Genomic DNA, 17,932 nt, shown 5'->3' on the forward strand with positions numbered 1-17,932 from the left:
GAGTTCTTCTGCATACAGTATGTTCACAAGGGGCCACATAAACCCAAACTTCTAGGGTCCCAGTTGGCCATAAATTGGGGTGCATATCATTCCTCTATAGCTCCTGCATATTCTGCAGTGCCGTACGCCAGGAGTAGTGCTATTGTGTATGTGGGAAGGGTCTGGTTGGAGCTTCCTTTGCAGGGTTATAAAATAGATGAGTGTGACACAGGATGGAGCAGCTGCGCATTTATGTCCTCTTCTGCTGTCCTATAGATGCACACAGTGATACACGCAGATTAGAGCATTGTGAGGGGCATACATACACGCAATGCAACAGACATATAGCCACATACATTGTAACACACAAGAGATCCAAATATATACATGCAAAGAGCCACATACATTGTAACACACACAAGCACAAATACACAGATATGCATTGTAGCAAATATATAGCCACATACATTGGAATACACAAATATACAATGTAGAAACAAAGAGCCATATACATTGTAACACACAAACACAAATAAGTAATGTAGCAAACATATAGCCACATGCATTGCAACACACAAGAGATTCAAATATATACATGCAAAGAGCCAGATACATTGTAACAGCCAGAAATGCAAATGTGCATTATAGCAAACATATAGCCACATACATCGTTACACCCCAGTGACACCCACCTCACACTTCCCTCATTGTCACCCATGTAAACACACACCTCCCTCTCATTGTCAAGAACACCCCCCCCCCCCCTCCGTGCAGCAGGTGATTGTGTTTATGATCTCCCCATATGCAGCAGGTGCAATAAGGGGCTTGTAAAGGGGGTCCAATGCAGACCCCCATTTCTTATTCTGCACTGTGCAGCAGGTGCATGCAGTAAGCTCTATATGGGGGTGATGGTATCCCCCTTCTGTCCCTGCTGTGCAGCCACCATTGTTGTTGAGCCCGGTCTCTCCTCCTCTACATACAGATGATGATGATGGTGTAAGAATATTTAAAGCAGAGCCTGGTCCCCCCTGTGTGCAGGCAGCTTCCTCCCCATCTCTCCCCCAGTTAGAGGCTCCTTCCCTGCCCTCTCATTTCTATGTCACTCCACCTCCCCTGCCTGTCTCCGCTGCCAGCAGCAGGATCTGCCTGTCTCCTCTCTGCTCTCTCCCTCCGGTAGGTTCTATCTCCTTCTCACCCCAATATTACCCGCTATGTACCCCATCTTCCATCCTTGCAACCGAGCTGTCAATCATCCCCTGCACCCGCTCCCTCTGATCCCTCCAGACAGCAGCAGATCGTATATTACCTCCATGTAGCCCCCTCCCCAGCCCCCACTGCACCTGTAACCGAGCTGTCAGTCATCCCCTGCATGCAGCACCCCAATCTGCTCCACCTGCAGCTGGGAACCTGTTACCCCCTCCAGTCAGCAGCAGGTAACATAGCACCCCCCCCCCCCTCCGTCTCCTGCACCTGTAACCCAGCTGTCAGTCATGCATGCTACACCTGCTCCTCCTGCAGCTCCAGTCCTTCTCATGCTGTCCATCCAACGGCAGGATGCATATCACCTTCTAGAAGCAACCTGTCAGTCATCCCCTGCATGCAACACCCCATCCTGCTCCACCTGCAGCTGAGAACCTGTCAGCTCCTGCATGCAGCACCTGCCCCTCCTGGTCCTACTGTATAGGGACGAGCTCAGCTGCCTCACTGCGGTCATCTGCAGCTGTTTGGAGGTTCAGCACCCCGGACTGCAGGGCATTGCTTCAGAGGCCGCAAAATAAGGATGGTGATTAGGTGATCACTGTCAGTGCAGAGACCCCCCCCCCCCCCCATCCCTGCTCAGGATCTCCGTCCTGGCAGCAGCTTTGTCGGGGGTTCCCTCTTTTTTACCCTGCCCCCACCTTGCTCAGGTATTTACCAGTCCCACCCCCTCATCTATATACTGGATCCCTTTTAACCCCCCCCCCCCCCCCACACACACACACTTTACAGTGATACTTCCAGCTCTGCAGGACCCTCAAATATTGCCCCCAGGAAATCCAGCAGCACCTCTTCCATAATCGCCTAGCTGTATAGGGAAACCCCGCATTGCTCCCTCCCAGGTATCTCAGCTATGCCCTCCTTAATCATCGATCTCTGTAGCCCCTCAGGTATCCCAGCAGTGCCCCCTGCTCAATCACCTACCTCTATGGCCCCCAAAGAATTCATCATATCATTGCCCCCCAGGTATTCCAAGAGTGCCCCATTTTAATCGCCTCATTGCCCCCCCCCCCCAGATATCCCAGCATTGCCCCCTCCTTAATCATCTATCTCTGTAGCCCTTCAAGTATCCCAAAAGTGTCCCCTCCTTATTCACCTTTTTGACCCCCAGTTATCCCAGCAGTGCCCCCTCCTAAATCACTTATCTCTGTAGCCCCCAAGTATTTCAGCCGTGCCCCCTCCTTAATCACACCTTGCGCCCAGGTATGCCAGCACTTCACCCTTCTTAATCACCGTATTCTCCCCAGGTATCTCAGCAGTGCCCCCTCCTCAATCACCTATCTCTGTAGTCCTCCAAGTATCCCAAAAGTGTCCCCTCCTTAATCACTTCCTAGCCCCCAGGTATCCCAGAAGTGTCCTCAATCACCTATCTCTGTACCCCCCCCCCCAGTATCCCAGCAATGTCCATCCTTAATCACACCCTTGCCCCCCAGTTATGCTAGCACTGCGCCCTTCTTAATCACCTCCTTGCCCCCAGGTATCAAAGCAGTGCCCCCTCCTCAATACCTATCTCTGTAGCCCCCCAAGTACCCCCCCCTAATTACATTCTTGCCCCCAGGTATGCCAGCACTTCACCCTTCTTAATCACCTTATTCTCCCCAGGTATCTCAGCAGTGCCCCCTCCTCAATCACCTATCTCTGTAGTCCTCCAAGTATCCCAAAAGTGTCCCCTCCTTAATCACTTCCTAGCCCCCAGGTATCCCAGAAGTGTCCTCAATCACCTATCTCTGTACCCCCCCCCCCCCCCCCAGTATCCCAGCAATGTCCATCCTTAATCACACCCTTGCCCCCCAGTTATGCTAGCACTGCGCCCTTCTTAATCACCTCCTTGCCCCCAGGTATCAAAGCAGTGCCCCCTCCTCAATACCTATCTCTGTAGCCCCCCCAAGTACCCCAGCAGTGCCCCCTTCTCAATACCTATCTCTGTAGCTCCTCAAGTATCCCAGCAGTGCCCCCTCCTTAATTACATTCTTGCCCCCAGGTATGCCAGCCCTGCACCCTTCTTAATCACCCCATTGCCCCTTAGGTATCCTAGCACTACCCCTTTTGTACCCTGTTTTCAGCCAGCTCTGCAGCTCCCAGGTGCAGTCTGACTCATCCAGTTCTGCACTCCCCTCCTTCGGAGCCGGTGCCCCCAACACAGCTCTTGGCTATCCCCCTATTAACCCCTACTATTCCGCTAACCCCGCAGACACCAGGTATGCCCGTCTAATGCAGCCCCCCGTACCTGGCAGTGCTGCCCCCCTGATGACGCTGCCCTCCCTCCTCAGGTCCCTCCGCACCCCCAGCCGGAGGATGTGATCGGGAGTCTCCGCGGCGAGTGATCAGCGTCCTCCGGAGTGGGCTGTGATCGGTGTCCGTGTCCCCGGGGATTCCCAGCGTCACCATGTCCGAGGTGCTGCCCTTCAGCGAGGCCGAGCAGCGGGGGCACTACGCGGATGGAGGGGGCGACATGGCCGGACAGATCCCCCTCACCTGCCGCCTGCAGGACACCGGCAACTTCTACGGCAGCTCGGGGCAGGGGGGCGGCAAGAGGCCCCCCAAACTCGGCCAGATCGGCCGCAGCAAGAGAGGTGGGTACCCCTAAATCCTCATTGTTTGTATCCATTTTGCTTCCCATCCCTTGTACCCCTAAATCCTGCCCATGTACCCCAAATAGATCTCTAAACCTTGCCCCTAAAATCCTGTATGAATGTACCCCCAGCTAGACTCAAATCCTTCCTGTATACACCCCTTTGTTTGCACCCAGCCTTGAACCCCCAATAATGGCTGTGCTGCCCCCCCCATGTACCCCTAAATCCTGCCTATGTACACAATATAAGCACCTTGTATGCTGCCCCCCATGTAGTCCAAAATCATGTCTGTAAGCACTTCCTGCACCCATCACTAATGCACATATGTATCCTGCTGCCCCCCTGCAGGCCTTCTAAATGTAGCACCTGGGTTTACCTGGCAGGTACCCCACAGTGTTATCTATCAGGTACCCCACAATGTTATCTATCAGGTACCCCACAGTGTTACCTATCAGGTACCCCACAATGTTATCTATCAGGTACCCCAATATGTAACCTATCAGGTACCCCACAATGTTATCTATCAGGTACCCCACAATGTTATCTATCAGGTACCCCACAGTGTTATCTATCAGGTACCCCACAATGTTATCTATCAGGTACCCCACAGTGTTACCTATCAGGTACCCCACAGTGTTATCTATCAGGTACCCCACAATGTTATCTATCAGGTACCCCACAGTGTTACCTATCAGGTACCCCACAATATTATCTATCAGGTACCCCACAATATTATCTATCAGGTACCCCACAGTGTTACCTATCAGGTACCCCGCAATGTTACCTATCAGGTACCCCACAATGTTACCTATCAGGTACCCCACAATGTTACCTATCAGATACCCCACACTGTTATCAATCAGGTACCCCACAATGTTATCTATCAGGTACCCCACAGTGTTATCTATCAGGTACCCCACAATGTTACCTTTCAGGTACCCCACAATGTTATCTGTCAGGTACCCCACAATATTATCTATCAGGTACCCCACAATGTTATCTGTCAGGTACCCCACAATATTATCTATCAGGTACCCCACAGTGTTACCTATCAGGTACCCCGCAATGTTACCTATCAGGTACCCCAATATGTTACCTATCAGGTACCCCACAATGTTACCTATCAGATACCCCACAATGTTATCTATCAGGTACCCCACAATGTTATCTATCAGGTACCCCACAGTGTTATCTGTCAGGTACCCCACAGTGTTACCTATCAGGTACCCCACAATGTTATCTATTAGGTCCCCCACAGTGTTATCTATCAGGTACCCCAATATGTTATCTATCAGGTACCCCACAGTGTTATCTATCAGGTACCCCACAATGTTATCTATCAGGTACCCCAATATGTTACCTATCAGGTACCCCACAGTGTTACCTATTGGGTACCTCACAATGTTATGTCATGTACCCCACAATGTTATCTATCAGGTACCCCACAATGTTACCTGTCAGGTACCTCACAATGTTATCTATCAAGTACCCCACAATGTTACCTGTCAGGTACCCCACAGTGTTATCTGTCAGGTACCCCACAATGTTACCTATCAGGTACCCCACAATGTTATCTATCAGGTCCCCCACAATGTTACCTATCAGGTCCCCCACAATGTTACCTATCAGGTACCCCACAATGTTATCTATCAGGTACCTCACAATGTTACCTGTCAGGTACCCCACAATGTTACCTATCAGGTACCCCACAATGTTATCTATAAGATACCCCACAATGTTACCTATCAGGTACCCCACAATGTTATCTATAAGGTACCCCACAATGTTATCTATCAGGTACCCCACAATGTTATCTATTAGGTCCCCCACAATGTTACCTATCAGGTCCCCCACAATGTTACCTATCAGGCACCCCACAATGTTATCTATCAGGCACCCCACAGTGTTACCTATCAGGTCCCCCACAATGTTACCTATCAGGCACCCCACAATGTTACCTATCAGGCACCCCACAGTGTTATCTATCAGGTCCCCCGCAGTGTTACCTATCAGGTACCCCACAGTGTTACCTATCAGGTACCCCACAGTGTTACCTATCAGGTACCCCACAGTGTTATCTATCAGGTGCCCCACAATGTTATATATCAGATACCCCACAATGTTACCTATCAGGCACCCCACAGTGTTACCTTTCAGGTACCCCACAGTGTTATTTATCAGGTACCCCACAATATTATCTATCAGGTACCCCACAATGTTACCTATCAGGCACCCCACAATGTTACCTATCAGGTACCCCACAATATTATCTATCAGGTACCCCACAATGTTACCTATCAGGTACCCCACAGTGTTATCTATCAGGTACCCCACAGTGTTATCTATCAGGTACCCCACAGTGTTACCTTTCAGGTACCCCACAGTGTTACCTATGGCTCCTTACTTGTATCCCATAAGCAGTAAGAAAGCGTGTAGTTCTATAATATACAATATGTCTCCAATAATATTACTACTTGCACCCTAGAAACCATGATACCTGCACCCCACAATATTATTGCCTGCACCCACAAACAGTTATATGTGCACTCTATAACATTGCTGCCAGCACCCTGTAAACACTGATTGTCACGCCTTATATTTATACTACCTGCGCCCTTTATAAAATATCTCTATAATATTGCCTGCACCCTATATAGAGTGATACATGAATTTATAATATTATTGCCTGCACCTATAATAATAATGACAATGCCTGAACCTTATGAATAGGAATAGGTGGTGTACCCTATATACAGTGACATGTGCCCCCTATAATATTACTACTTGTACCCTTTATACACTGACATGTGCCCCCTATAATATTACTACTTGTACCCTTTATACAGTGACATGTGCCCCCTAAAATATTACTACTTGTACCCTATATACAGTGACATGTGCCCCCTAAAATATTACTACTTGTACCCTATATACACTGACATGTGCCCCCTATAATATTACTACTTGTACCCTTTATACAGTGACATGTGCCCCCTAAAATATTACTACTTGTACCCTATATACACTGACATGTGCCCCCTATAATATTACTACTTGTACCCTTTATACAGTGACATGTGCCCCCTAAAATATTACTACTTGTACCCTATATACAGTGACATGTGCCCCCTATAATATTACTACTTGTACCCTATATACAGCAACACATGCATCCTACAATACTACTACTAGTACCCCTTAAATAGTGACATGTACACCGTATAATATTACTACTTGCACCCTATATACAGTGACATGTGCGCCCTATAATATTACTACTTGTGCCCTATATACACTGACATGTGGACCCTATAATATTACTACTTGCACCCTATATACAGTGACATGTGCGCCCTATAATATTACTACTTGTGCCCTATATACACTGACATGTGCACCCTATAATATTACTACTTGTACCCTATATACAGTGACACACTATATACAGTGACATGTTCACACTATAATATTACTACTTGTACCGTATATACACTGACATGTGGACCCTATAATATTACTACTTGCACCCTATATACACTTACATGTGCACCCTATAATAATATTACTTGTGCCCTATATACACTGACATGTGCACCCTATAATATTACTACTTGTACCCTATATACACTGACATGTGCCACCTATAATATTACTACTTACACCCTATATACAGTGACATGTGCCCCCTATAATATTACTACTTACACCCTATATACACTGACATGTGCACCCTATAATATTACAACTTGTACCCTATATACTCTGACATGTGCGCCCTATAATATTCCTACTTGTACCCTATATACACTGACATGTGCACTCTATAATATTACTACTTGCACCCTATAAACAGTGACATGTGCACCCTATAATATTACTACTTACACCCTATATACAGTGACATGTGCCCCCTATAATATTACTACTTACACCCTATATACACTGACATGTGCACCCTATAATATTACAACTTGTACCCTATATACACTGACATGTGCACTCTATAATATTACCACTTGTACCTTATAATATTATTACCTGCACCCTATAAACATTGACATGTGCCCCCTATAATATTACTACTTGTGCCCTATATACACTGACATGTGCACCCTATAATATTACTACTTGTACCCTATATACACTGACATATGCACCCTGTAATATTACTACTTGTGCCCTATATACAGCGACACATGCATCCTATACTATTACTACTAGTACCCCATAAACAGTTACATGTGGACCCTATAATATTACTACTTGCACCCTATAAACAGTTACATGTGCACCCTATAATATTACTACTTGTACCCTATATACAAGGACAAATGCCCCTATAATATTACTACTTACACCGTATATACACTGACCTGTGCATCTTATAATATTACTACTTGTACCCTATATACAATGACATGTACACCCAATAATATTACTACTTGTGCCCTATAAACAGTGACACGCAGATTCTATGATATTATTACTTGCACCCTATATACAGTGACACGTGGATTCTATAATATTACTACTTGCACCATATATACAGTGATACGTGCCCCCTATAATATTACTACTTGCGCCCTATATACATTGACACATACACCCTATAATATTACTTCTTGCACCCTATAGACAGTGACATGTGAATCCTATAATATTACTACTTGTACCCTATATACAGTGACACACAGATTCTATAATATTACTACTTGCACCATATATACAGTGACACGTGCATCCTATAATATCACTACTTACACCCTATATACAGTGACACGCAGATTGTATAATATTATTACTTGCACCCTATATACACTGACATGTGCACCCTATAATATTACTACTTGTTCCCTATATACTCTGACATGTGCCCACTATAATTTTACTATTTGCACCTGATATACACTGACATATGGGCCATATAATATCACTACTTCTACCCTATATATAGAGTCACATGTGCACCCTATAATATTACTTCATGCACCCTATATACAGTGACACATGCACCCTATAATAGTACTACTTGTAGCCTATATACTCTGACATGTGCACCCTATAATATTACGACTTGTTCCCTATATACTCTGACATGTGCACCCTATAATATTACTACATGCACCCTATATACAGTGACATGTGCCCCCTATAATATTACTGCTTGTACCCTATATACACTGACATGTGCACCCTGTAATATTACGACTTGTTCCCTATATACTCTGACATGTGCACCCAATAATATTACTACTTGTACCCCATATACAATATCATGTGCACCCTATAATATTACTACTTGTACCCTATATACACTGACATGTGCACTCTATAATATTACTACTCGTGGCCTATATACAGTGACACGCGCACCCTATAATATTACTACTAGAACCCCTTAAATATTGACATGTGCACCCTATAATATTACTATTTCTACCGTATATACACTGACATGTGCCCCCTATAATATTACTACTTGTGCCCTATATACTCTGACATGTGCCCCCTATAATTTTACAACTTGTACCCTATATACACTGACATGTGGACCCTATAATATTACTAATTGTACCCTATATGCACTGACATGTGCACCCTATAATATTACTACTTGTACCCTATATACAGTGACACGCGCACCCTATAATATTACTACTAGTACCCCTTAAATAGTGACATGTGCACCCTATAATATTACTATTTCTACCCTATATACAGTGACATGTGCTCTCTATAATATTACTACTTGTACCCTATATACACTAACATGTGCATCCTATAATATTACAACTTGTACCCTATATACACTGACATGTGCACCCTATAATATTACTAATTGTACCCTATATACAGTGACATGTGCACCCTATAATATCACTACTTGTACCCTATATACACTGACATGTGCACCCTATAATATTACTACTTGTGCCCTATATACACTGACATGTGCACCCTATAATATTACTACTTGCACCCTATAAACACTGACATGTGCACCCTATAATATTACTACTTGTACACTATATACAGTGACATGTGCCCCCTATAATATTACTGCTTGTACCCTATAAACAGTGACATGTGCACCCTATAATATTACTACTTGTACCCTATATACTCTGACATGTGCACCCTGTAATATTACTACTTGTACCCTATATACTCTGACATGTGCACCCTGTAATATTACGACTTGTTCCCTATATACTCTGACATGTGCACCCAATAATATTACTACTTGTACTCTATATACACTGACATGTGCACCCTATAATATTACTACTCGTGCCCTATATACAGTGACACGCGCACCCTATAATATTACTACTAGAACCCCTTAAATATTGACATGTGCACCCTATAATATTACTATTCTACCCTATATACACTGACTTGTGCCCCCTATAATATTACTACTTGTGCCCTATATACTCTGACATGTGCCCCCTATAATTTTACAACTTGTACCCTATATACACTGACATGTGGACCCTATAATATTACTAATTGTACCCTATATGCACTGACATGTGCACCCTATAATATTACTACTTGTACCCTATATACAGTGACACGCGCACCCTATAATATTACTACTAGTACCCCTTAAATAGTGACATGTGCACCCTATAATATTACTATTTCTACCCTATATACAGTGACATGTGCTCTCTATAATATTACTACTTGTACCCTATATACACTAACATGTGCATCCTATAATATTACAACTTGTACCCTATATACACTGACATGTGGACCCTATAATATTACTAATTGTACCCTATATACAGTGACATGTGCACCCTATAATATCACTACTTGTACCCTATATACACTGACATGTGCACCCTATAATATTACTACCTGTGCCCTATATACACTGACATGTGCACCCTATAATATTACTACTTGCACCCTATAAACACTGACATGTGCACCCTATAATATTACTACTTGTACCCTATATACAGTGACATGTGCCCCCTATAATATTACTACTTGTACCCTATATACAGTGACATGTGCCCCCTATAATATTACTGCTTGCAGCCTATAAACAGTGACATGTGCACCCTATAATATTACTACTTGTACCCTATAAACACTGACATGTGCCCCCTATAATATTACTGCTTGTGCCCTATATACAGTGACACGTGTCGCCTATAATATTACTACTAGTACCCGTTAAATAGTGACATGTGCACCCTATAATATTACTACTTGTACCCTATATACACTGACATGTGGACCCTATAATATTACTACTTGTGCCCTATATACAGTGACATGTGCACCCTATAATATTACTACCTGCACACTATAAAAAGTGACACATGCCCCTATAATTTTACTACTTGCATTCTATATACAGTGATATGTGCCCCCTATAATATTATTACTTGCACCCTATATACAGTGACACGTGCACCCTATAATATTACTAATTGTACCCTATATACACTGACACGTGCACCCTATAATATTACTACTTGTTCCCTATATACTCTGACATGTGCACACTATAAAATTAATAGTTGTTCCCTATATACATTGACATGTGCACCCTATAATATTACTACTTGTACCCCATATACACTGACATGTGGACCCTATAATATTACTACTTGTACCCTATATACACTGACATGTTCACCCTAAAATATTACTAGCTGCACCCTATAGTATTACTACTTCTACCCTATATACAGTGACATGTGCACCCTATAATATTACTACTTGTACCCTATATACAGTGACATGTGCACCCTATATTACTACTTGCACCCTATAATATTACTACTTGTACCCTATAAACACTGACATGTGCCCCCTATAATATTACTACTTGCACCCTATATACAGTGACATGTGCACCCTATAATATTACTACTTACACCCTATATACACTGGCATGTGCACCCTATAATATTGCTACTTACACCCTATATACAAGGACAAATGCCCCTATAATATTACTACTTACACCGTATATACACTGACCTGTGCATCTTATAATATTACTACTTGTACCCTATATACAGTGACACGTGCACCCTATAATATTACTACTTACACCGTATATACAGTGACACGCAGATTCTATGATATTACTACTTGCACCCTATATACAGTGACACGTGGATTCTATAATATTACTACTTGCACCATATATACAGTGATACGTGCCCCCTATAATATTACTACTTGCGCCATATATACAGTGATACGTGCCCCCTATAATATTACTACTTGCGCCCTATATACATTGACACATACACCCTATAATATTACTTCTTGCACCCTATAGACAGTGACATGTGAATCCTATAATATTACTACTTGCACCATATATACAGTGACACGCAGATTGTATAATATTATTACTTGCACCCTATATACACTGACATGTGCACCCTATAATATTACTACTTGTTCCCTATATACTCTGACATGTGCCCACTATAATTTTACTATTTGCACCTGATATACACTGACATATGGGCCATATAATATCACTACTTCTACCCTATATATACACTGACATGTGGACCCTATAATATTACTACTTGTGCCCTGTATACAGTGACATGTGCACCCTATAATATTACTACTTGTGCCCTATATACAGTGACATGTGCACCCTATAATATTACTACTTATGCCCTATATACAGTGACATGTGCCCCCTATAATATTACTGCTTGTACCCTATATACACTGACATGTGGACCCTATAATATTACTACTTGTGCCCTATATACAGTGACATGTGCACCCTATAATATTACTACTTGTGCCCTATATACAGTGACATGTGCACCCTATAATATTACTACTGGCACCCTATAAACAGTGACATGTGCACCCTATAATATTACTACTGGCACCCTATAAACAGTGACATGTGCACCCTATAATATTTCTACTTGTTCCCTATAATATTACTACTTGCACCCTATAAACAGTGACATGTGCATCCTATAATATTACTACTTGTACCCTATATACATTGACATGTGCACTCTATAATATTACTGCTTGCACCCTATAAACAATGACATGTGCGCCCTAAAATATTACTACTTGTACCCTATAAACACTGACATGTGCCCCCTATAATATTACAACTTGTACCCTATATACACTGACATGTGCTCTCTATAATATTACTACTTGTGCTCTATATACACTGACATGTGCCCCCTATAATATTACTACTTGCACCCTATAAACAATGACATGTGCCCCCTATAATATTACTACTTGTACCCTATAAACACTGACATGTGCCCCCTATAATATTACTACTTGTACCCTATAAACACTGACATGTGCCCCCTATAATATTACTACTTGTACCCTATAAACACTGACATGTGCCCCCTATAATATTACTACTTGTACCCTATAAACACTGACATGTGCCCCCTATAATATTACTACTTGTACCCTATATAAAGTGACATGTGCACCCTATAATATTACTACGTGCACACTATATACAGCGACATGTGCACCCTATAATATTAATACTGGTACCCTATATAAAGTGACATGTGCACCCTATAATATTACTACGTGCACACTATATACAGTGACATGTGGACCCTATAATATTAATACTGGTACCTTATATACACTGACATGTGCCCCCTATAATATTACTGCTTGCACCCTATATACACTGACATGTGCCCCCTTTAGTATTACTACTTGTACCCTATAGTATTACTACTTGTGCCCTATATACAGTGACATGTGCACCCTATAATATTACTACTTGTACCCTATATACACTGACATGTGCCCCCTATAATATTACTGCTTGCACCCTATATACACTGACATGTGCCCCCTATAGTATTACTACTTGTACCCTATAGTATTACTACTTGTGCCCTATATGCAGTGACATGTGCACCCTATAATATTACTACTTGTGCCCTATATACACTGACATGTGCACCCTATAATATTACTACTTGTACCCTATATACACTGACATGTGCCCCCTATAATATTACTGCTTGCACCCTATATACACTGACATGTGCCCCCTATAGTATTACTACTTGTACCCTATAGTATTACTACTTGTGCCCTATATACAGTGACATGTGCACCCTATAATATTACTACTTGTACCCTATATACACTGACATGTGCCCCCTATAATATTACTGCTTGCACCCTATATACACTGACATGTGCCCCCTATAGTATTACTACTTGTACCCTATAGTATTACTACTTGTGCCCTATATGCAGTGACATGTGCACCCTATAATATTACTACTTGTGCCCTATATACACTGACATGTGCACCCTATAATATTACTACTTGTACCCTATATACACTGACATGTGCCCCCTATAATATTACTGCTTGTACCCTATATACACTGACATGTGGACCCTATAATATTACTACTTGTACCCTACATACACTGACATGTGCCCCCTATAATATTACTACTTGTACCCTATATACAGTGACATGTGCACCCTATAGTATTACTATTTGTGCCCTATATACAGTGACATGTGCACCCTATAATATTACTGCTTGTACCCTACATACACTGACATGTGCCCCCTATAATATTACTACTTACACCCTATATACAGTGACATGTGCACCCTATAATATTACTACTTGTGCCCTATATACACTGACATGTGCACCCTATAATATTACTACTTGTACCCTATATACACTGACATGTGCCCCCTATAATATTACTACTTGTACCCTATATACAGTGACATGTGCACCCTATAGTATTACTACTTGTACCCTATATACAGTGACATGTGCACCCTATAATATTACTACTTGTACCCTTTATACAGTGACATGTGCCCCCTATAATATTACTACTTGTACCCTTTATACAGTGACATGTGCCCCCTATAATATTACTACTTGTACCCTATATACAGTGACATGTGCCCCCTATAATATTACTACTTGTACCCTATATACAGTGACATGTGCACCCTATAGTATTACTACTTGTACCCTATATACAGTGACATGTGCACCCTATAATATTACTACTTGTACCCTTTATACAGTGACATGTGCCCCCTATAATATTACTACTTGTACCCTTTATACAGTGACATGTGCCCCCTATAATATTACTACTTGTACCCTTTATACAATGACACGTGCACCATATAATATTACTACTTGCACTATATAAACATTGTTATTTCGTATCGGCACCTAATGATTATGTAAGACAGCAGCCGCCTATGATTATATATGATGATGTCAGCACCTAATGACTATTCATGATGTCACCAGCACTCAGTGATTATATATGATCTCATCAACAGCCAATGACTATGAATGATGTCAGAAGCAGCCAGTGATTATCTGTGATGTCATCCGCACTCAATAATTCTATATGATGTCATCAGCACCCATGATATTGACCCCTCTAATGTGTATGGATATGACGATATAATCTGAAATAGACATGTGACCACGACCAGTAGAAGTCGCCTGGGCCTCAGTGCCTCATCTGAGAGATTGCAGTTTTTCCATCTATGGTCATGTACAGATTTGCGCTGCCGCTCTAACGATGTGCTTCTGTTTGCAGTGGTGATAGAAGATGAGCGGATTGAAGCCGTTCTTACGATGTCCGAGAAGGCTCCACCTGCTGTTTAAGCCTCCCCAACCTTCAAGGATCTCACCGACCAACCCAACCACACCATATATTGGATCTGCGGCTGCCATCAACAACTTTACCACTTATCCTAACCAGATCATGTTCGTGGGGGAGGGGCCCAGGCCGGTCCAGGAAACGATAAGAGACGTGAAATATATATCCGGATGAAGGGAACATAGACCATGCCATCAAGCTTCCATGCAGCAGCTGAGCTTAGAATGTCCACCACCACCATCATCTGGGGGGGCATTTCAAACAATTCCCTGCGCTCTCCACCCCATTCTAGGATGAGTCCTCCACCATTGTAAGAGCGTGGCCCGTATCATCGTATGCGGGTTCTTCTTTTCCATCCATCTTATTTTTTATACGCCAAATTAATGAAGATCCCAGAGATTTGGGGGCCAATAACACCAAGGACATTACTGCGTAACCATAACCTCCGACTCGCCTAGTTGCTATAACGCCCCCCCTCATTTTACCCCAATACGGATGGCAACTGTAGGGGCTACAGGTCCGAGGCGTCGGCTCCTCCAGTGAGTACAGATCACCGACATCATCTTCCCCATGTTTCTAAAAAAAAAAAAATAAGAAAAAGTATGAAAAATGTTTTATTTTTCCTCATTTAACCCAGACATTTAGCACTTGGATTAAGCCAAGTTCTCCGGAACTCCAGGACCGATGACCACTCTACGCATAATGAAGTCCTATCTGTCATGTCAAAGACTGCAACAACAAAAAAATCCTATTTTTCACTTTTTTTTTTTTTGGACATTGCTGTTGACCATTTTTGGTTGGGGTCAACATTAGCCATGTCATTAAACCGTGGGTGGGTGACGGGGGATGTACTGTTTTTACCGACACCTTGATGCTCTAGTAGGCCATCGATGAGCGGAAGGGGGTTAGATGATGCAAAACGCACAACTGAATCTTCTCTATAACCTCCATCGAATGTTGCCCCTCCAAAAAGTGGACCCCTATATAACAGATATACAAGAAGATCTCTCATGGACCTGTAAGAAGCCCCTACAAGGTCCCGATAAGCCATGAAGACCAACTCGTTTTTGGAAGGAACCATCAACAGAGTTTATTGACAACCAAAGTTTACCAATTAGTCGTGACCCCCCCCCCCTCAACTGAAACGATGGCCAGTGGGCAGCATTAGGGTGGACGGTCACGTAACGCATGCACAGGGCAACCAACAAAAAGTGGTGGCCGCAGGAAGTAGTCTTATCCACCACTGGCTCCTAACCAGTACTCAACATGTCAGCCATGACGGTCAGCATACGGGAATGATAAGCCACCGTTTTTTTTTTTTTACTTCAGACACCCTTTAAGCAATGAGAGAAGCTATTAAATTGATAACAGCGAGCAATAGCTTGCCGTAAGATTGCCCCGTATTATGTGTCGGTCGGTCATTCGGTCTACAGAAGGGTTAATATCACTGGAGAACATCGTTTTGAAGCGCGACGCTCATCAGCTGCTGCACAGAACCGTAAGAACGCCTCCCTGGGCCGCAGAAGGATTTTAATCTTGACCCAGATTTCTCTGGGAGGAAAAAAAAAAAAACTGCTGTTCATAATATTGTATGTCTGAATTCCTGGCGGAGCGCGAGGCGGTCGCCGTCCCGCCCGCTGTGTTCTAAATACTGTTTACATGATTTAATCTTGCAAAAAATCGACATATATATATAAGTACATATATATGTGACAAACTGTGCACCTTTGCATGCAAATATCGTTTTTTGACATGTGACATTCTACGACGAATGGGATTATTTTTAGCCGTGCAATATCGCGTAATTCCTCGACTATTGTAAAGGAGAAAGAATTATCATTTGTATTTTTTTAAAAGAGAGAGACAATTGTATTGCTTCCTGCTCCGGCCTCGGCGGCTCCCTGCGCCGGCAGGCCACTTTGTTCTATTTTTTTATTTTACGGTTTGCTTCCTGCGTGCGTGTGCTGTAACCTTCCCGCCTTTTTTTTTTAGATTTTTTTTTTTTTTTTTGACGGAGCCGTCTCTTTAAGATGTTCTAGATTTAATATATTGTCTTCGGAGCTGAGGATGATGATGATGATGGGGTGGGGGGAGCTGAGAACATCTGTGAGGCCCATTTGGCCCTTTGGTGCTGAAGGGGTTCAATAAAAAAAGTCACCGGGAGGCCTGATGGTTCCATAGAAAAGCAAGTGCCAAATGTCTTTTGCAACTACTGCATACCCGGGTCTTGGTTCAGCTCCAGCGCTTTCTGGGGTGACCCTCGGGCCATTTTGTTTTTTTTTCTACAGGGGCAACCGTAGTTTAGGGGCGTACTGGGATTTAGACTTCCGCTGCGGCTCGGAGGCGGTTGCTTCCATGATTTTTTTCCTTTTTCAGCTTTTGGAGTAATAGGTTGCTGTTCCTTTAAATGGGAGGGGCGGAGTCATCCTCCATGTT

The 17,932-nt window shown here is 43.0% G+C and overlaps 1 protein-coding gene across 1 annotated transcript; it reads left to right on the top strand.

Moving 5' to 3' along the window:
* The first annotated feature begins 1,110 nt into the window (after positions 1-1,110).
* CAMK2N1 (calcium/calmodulin dependent protein kinase II inhibitor 1) lies at positions 1,111-17,273 on the top strand. The gene is made up of 3 exons (XM_066572617.1): positions 1,111-1,152; positions 3,507-3,809; positions 15,434-17,273. Exons 2-3 carry the CDS (start codon positions 3,623-3,625, stop codon positions 15,499-15,501), a joined length of 255 nt encoding a protein of 84 aa, XP_066428714.1. The 5' UTR covers positions 1,111-1,152; positions 3,507-3,622; the 3' UTR covers positions 15,502-17,273.
* The last annotated feature ends 659 nt before the right edge of the window (positions 17,274-17,932 follow it).

The sequence above is a fragment of the Eleutherodactylus coqui genome, chromosome 6 (genome assembly GCF_035609145.1).
Source record: "Eleutherodactylus coqui strain aEleCoq1 chromosome 6, aEleCoq1.hap1, whole genome shotgun sequence".
NCBI classification, from domain to species: domain Eukaryota; kingdom Metazoa; phylum Chordata; class Amphibia; order Anura; family Eleutherodactylidae; genus Eleutherodactylus; species Eleutherodactylus coqui.

What these genes read in the sequence shown, in the direction of transcription:
- CAMK2N1 (XM_066572617.1), top strand. Translation starts at nt 3,623, where the DNA reads ATGTCCGAGGTGCTGCCCTTCAGCGAGGCCGAGCAGCGGGGGCACTAC. An exon ending in GATCGGCCGCAGCAAGAGAG is followed by an intron (nt 3,810 to 15,433) that starts GTGGGTACCCCT and finishes TTCTGTTTGCAG; the next exon opens with TGGTGATAGAAGATGAGCGG.